The following is a 4,592-nucleotide window of genomic DNA, read 5'->3' as shown; positions in this document are numbered from 1 at the left end:
CTGAATATTTGGGTTGAACTGTTCTGGAACAGTGTTGTAAATACAACTTAACCACTGATTTCTAGTCATGTCCTCTTTCGGAAGGCCAAACAAAGTAGTTTCACTTTCATAACGAAACACAAAGCGTCACACACGGCGGGCTTGAGTGAGGAATGGCCGGTGGGCTAGAGAGAGCGGAGGCCGGCTTGAGTGAGGAACGGCCGGTGGGCTAGAGAACGGAGCGGCCGGCGGGCTTGCAGCAACCACATGTGACGACCCCGGGCTGGACTCCGTTTCATAATGGTAAAAGCTGATCCGGCAATCCACAGCGCGAAGTTGATGTATTTCCTCAGCGACCAGCATGGATCAGCTCTAGGCATGACGAAGCGGATATCTTCCTCTTTTGGAAGGCCAAACAAAGTAGTTTCGCTTTCACAACGAAACACACAGCACCTTCATGACATGGCGGCGGCGTCAACACCAATACTACAGCGAGAATAAAAGTTACGCCTTCTTTCTTTGCGTGAAGAATTCTTATGCAAATCTTCCCACATCGTGACGTAGACATGTGGGGGCGTGTTAGAACGAGCCGTTTTAGGTAGGCATGGTTGACTCTTAACTTTTATAAAGAATATCTCTTTGGATTTGAGACTTTAGTCTTTGCAAATTTACAGAGCTTCTTTATGCACCAAGAGCTTGTAACACTTCAAAGAGAAAGGAAAAATGTAAATCGCATCATATGACCCCTTTAATAAAATATTAATGCATTTTTTTATTGCATTGTTTCATTATTTCAACATAAAATACAGCCACGTTATTTCATTTTGTGGTTCAGACTTAGTGCTGGCAAATTCAATTAAAATTAATTTAGATTTAATAAATTCATGAGCAGTCAGTTGCCATTATCACAAAATAAACCCTGGCAGGATGATCAGGACCCCAGCGTGAGGCAGAGGGATCTTGTATCACCCTGAAGGAGTTTAATTTGTGATAATGACTGTCTGGATGTACATTATCCCACTTATTACACAGCTACTTCCCAAATAAATGGGCATTAGATATTGTTTCTCTTTTTTAGCCTTTATTGTAAAAGACATAGAAGGCAGGCAGTTACAGTATATGTGGATATTATATATCTCAAATGTTTTGTATAAGTCCATATAATAATTTACCTACCTGTCTCAACTTTGGAGTGATCAGTCCGCTCTGTCACCTTCTCTTGACTGATGAGGTAATCAACAATTCTCACTCCGATTGGTGGCTCTGTGTGATTCCAATTTATGATGACCAATGAACTGCTGGGCTCATACGAATGGGACAGCTTGAGCCTGACAAGAGTATAAAATCAACATAGACCTTTTATGACCAAGATCTTCTACTTTAAAACCTCACTTCAGAAATTGTACATTTCCTGAACTCACATAGGTTGAGGCAAAGGAGCACAGGTCGGGAGTCCATCTGTGCCAAAGGCATTGGAGTCACATCGACACCAGTCATTAATAACATCACCTTTAGCAGAACACCACAGTACACTCATCATGGTCTCCTGCAGAGCCTACATGAAAAGACAAAGATGCAGAGCATGTCATATTAATACTAATTCTGTCAGGAGTCAGGACTACTATCGTCAAAGATGATTGACAATTAGCGTACAGTTTGGATTGGCGGTATAGTTCTGTTCTGGGCAAGAACTCCCTGCGCATCCATGCAGCCTAGCATGGATGAGAGCAGGGAAAGCAGCGATGAATCGGAGGTGAGACCATTGGGGAAGCGAATTCCACTTCTCTAAATTCCCGATTCCTAGTGATGATGGTGTTTTGCTTGCTGAATTCGCCATTTAACTAGCTATTGAGCAATGCGAAAACTGCTGATAATACTGAGGGACCTTATATATGAATGCTTAGAAAGGTGTCGTATTCCCATAGGTAGATGGGGATCAGCTGAAAGTCAGCTGATGTGAGCTTGGCTAACGTGACCTGCCAGAACTAACGCTACGCTTCATTATTAATTATAAACAATTATTCTAATATTCACAGTTATATAACACTATTTTTATACTCAATGAGGTTTACAGTATAAGTGGAGAAATGTCCTCTACCACCACTAGAGTGCAGCATCTTCCTGGATGATGCATATTTGTACAGACCACAATTCTTTTAGAGATTAGGATTGTAACAGAATAAGGAAAAAAAAAATATATATATATATAAATAAATAAATAAATAAGACTTGATATCTTAAATCATTTCACTCGTACAGTAAATGCATCTTGATTCGAGAATGTTGATATTTATACTAGAACACAAAATAATTAAAAACTGTTGTAATTATATTTTTTTCAAGTAATTATATTTAATTAATTTAATTTTCATTCAAATGAAACTAACTTATACATAAATAAATAAATAAATAAATAAATAAGCTTTCATTTATTTTGGTGGAAAGGGCCAAAATAATGTAGCACTAGTATATGTGACTCCACTGTCTATATAATTATGTTCAAGTAATTATATTTATTTAATGTAATTTCCACTCAAACATATACATACATACATGTGTTTTTGATTGATCTGTATGCTTACATTTCTGGTAAATAGCAACTGGATATGTTTAACTGATGAACAGACTTTTTTTTTTTTTTCTTTTCTTATTTTATTTTATTTTTTTACATTTTGCTATTTTTAATGTTCCCATCACTATAATGGTGCAATAGGTCCCACACAGACCACCTGTCGACTCCACTAACACATTGTCCACCCGCAACCTTTGTTTTCCCCAGGAGGTGTCCCAGCCTGGCTCACTGCTGCTTAACTTCAGTGGGTAACCTGGCAATGACTGCGGGGTGAGAGTATAACATTATGAGTCACAGATACCTGGTAGGTCTCGTTGCTGTTGACCAGCTCGTAGATTGGCGTGGCTTTAGTGATGTTGAGCAGCACAGGCTCTGCAGGACGTGCAGGCCCAGGGCTCATGTGGCAGAGGTGGCAGGACAGAGGGCACTGGCCCTGGCTGCTGCAGTCCATGCGCACCCCCGCCGCCATGCGCTTGGCACCCGAGTCCAGCAGGCTGGCAATGTATGCTGGGTAAGTAAGTGTACGTGGCTCTTTGTCCCGCTCCTCCGACTCATCCGATGGAGAGTTTCCTGAAAAACAGAATTCAACGTGATTTAGCTTTGAAAATGAAAGTAAGAATCATTCAGTCTTTAGAATAGGGTTGTTTAATTAATTACATTTCAATTATGATTAATGGTTGACAAATATGATTATAACATATGATATGATTATAAATATGAAAATATGAAATTATTATAAAATATTACAAAAATAATTGTGCAACTATTAAGTATGCATATTATTATATTAATATAAGTAATTCATAATATTATTATTAATAATACATTAATTAATAATGACATTATAAAAGTGACAATTTAGGAAGCTTTGCTTCTATTTTAAGCTCATCTGAAAATAAACTAAGATATAATATTAAAATAACACTATAAATGTTTTCAAATTGTTATTAAAAAAATTATTAAATAGTTTAATAAAATAAATATGCTTATTAATTAATAAAATCAAACTGCACGTCAATATTTGTTCTATCAGCTCTATTTCAGACACTATATCATCATTTGAGCCTAAAATGAAAGTGTATTGAGCAAAGCTTTGCTTCTATTTTCATCCCAAAAGTATACGAACTCACAGTTGCTTACTCTGCAGACCGCCACACATACAAAAGTAATCAGCAAGCTCAACAGCCAATTAGGGAATTCCCTTTCACTACAGCACACTTTAATAAAAGACACACACACTTGAGATTTTAAAGACGCGCACACACACACACACCAATAACAAACCACACAGAGATTTTATGAGCCAACAGTGTGAGAAGAAAATGCAGTGTGAGAACCCATTATTCCTTCAGCCTTTCGCAATATCAGGTAGGCCACGTGACGTTTAGCCAAACATTTTGCATAAGATACAAATGAGGAAATGAAAACGCAGCACCCAATAGTGCACTTAATAATAAAGCAACAAAAGCCCTGCTGCAAACTGCAAACATATCAATCAGCCCAACCAAACTGAGTTTTGCTTTAATCTCAGTGAGATTCTTATTTAATTAAAGACTTTTTTATTATTTGGGGAGAATCAGAGCAGTTCTTTCTTTGTTATTCAATATCTAAAGAGGCTCTGGTCTGCAGGAGAAGTGCAAAAGGTCATGCAGCTGACCTTTTGGGAGGTGATGGGAGCAAACCGGCCCTCAAGCCATCCTACCCACTCTCAAGCTCTTTACAAAATATAACGCTTTCTTAATTACTCATAGGATTCTAAATCATCTAAATTGTATCTTCCATTGTATTCCTTTGAAGAAAAGCACTGTAGCTGTGCCAAGAAAACTCAAAGCTCTTAAAGGGGTCATATGATGCGATTTCAAGTTTTCCTTTCTCTTTGGAGTGTTACAGGCTGATTGTGCATAGATAAAACCTGAAGTTGCAAAGACTAAAGTCTCAAAACCAAAAAGATATTCTTTATCAAAGTTAAGACTCTGCCACACCCCCCTAAAACGGCTCGTTCTAACACGCCCCCACATATCTAGGTCACTATGTGGGAATA

General features: G+C 38.0%; 1 protein-coding gene across 3 annotated transcripts in view; it reads right to left on the bottom strand.

Annotated features, from left to right (window-relative positions):
* astn1 (astrotactin 1) overlaps window positions 1-4,592 on the bottom strand; it is a 267,140-nt gene that overhangs the window by 43,172 nt on the left and 219,376 nt on the right. For all 3 annotated transcript variants that reach the window (XM_016446854.1, XM_016446855.1, XM_016446856.1), the window contains 3 exons: window positions 2,853-3,121; window positions 1,401-1,534; window positions 1,156-1,307 (listed from right to left, as the gene is read on the bottom strand). In XM_016446854.1, the coding sequence (XP_016302340.1) occupies window positions 1,156-1,307; window positions 1,401-1,534; window positions 2,853-3,121 (555 nt within the window). The remainder of the gene's footprint in view (window positions 1-1,155; window positions 1,308-1,400; window positions 1,535-2,852; window positions 3,122-4,592) is intronic.

This window comes from Sinocyclocheilus anshuiensis, unplaced genomic scaffold (assembly GCF_001515605.1).
Source record: "Sinocyclocheilus anshuiensis isolate Anshui unplaced genomic scaffold, SAMN03320099.WGS_v1.1 scaffold375, whole genome shotgun sequence".
Taxonomy (NCBI): domain Eukaryota; kingdom Metazoa; phylum Chordata; class Actinopteri; order Cypriniformes; family Cyprinidae; genus Sinocyclocheilus; species Sinocyclocheilus anshuiensis.
This window is presented reverse-complemented; position numbering and strand designations above follow the sequence as displayed.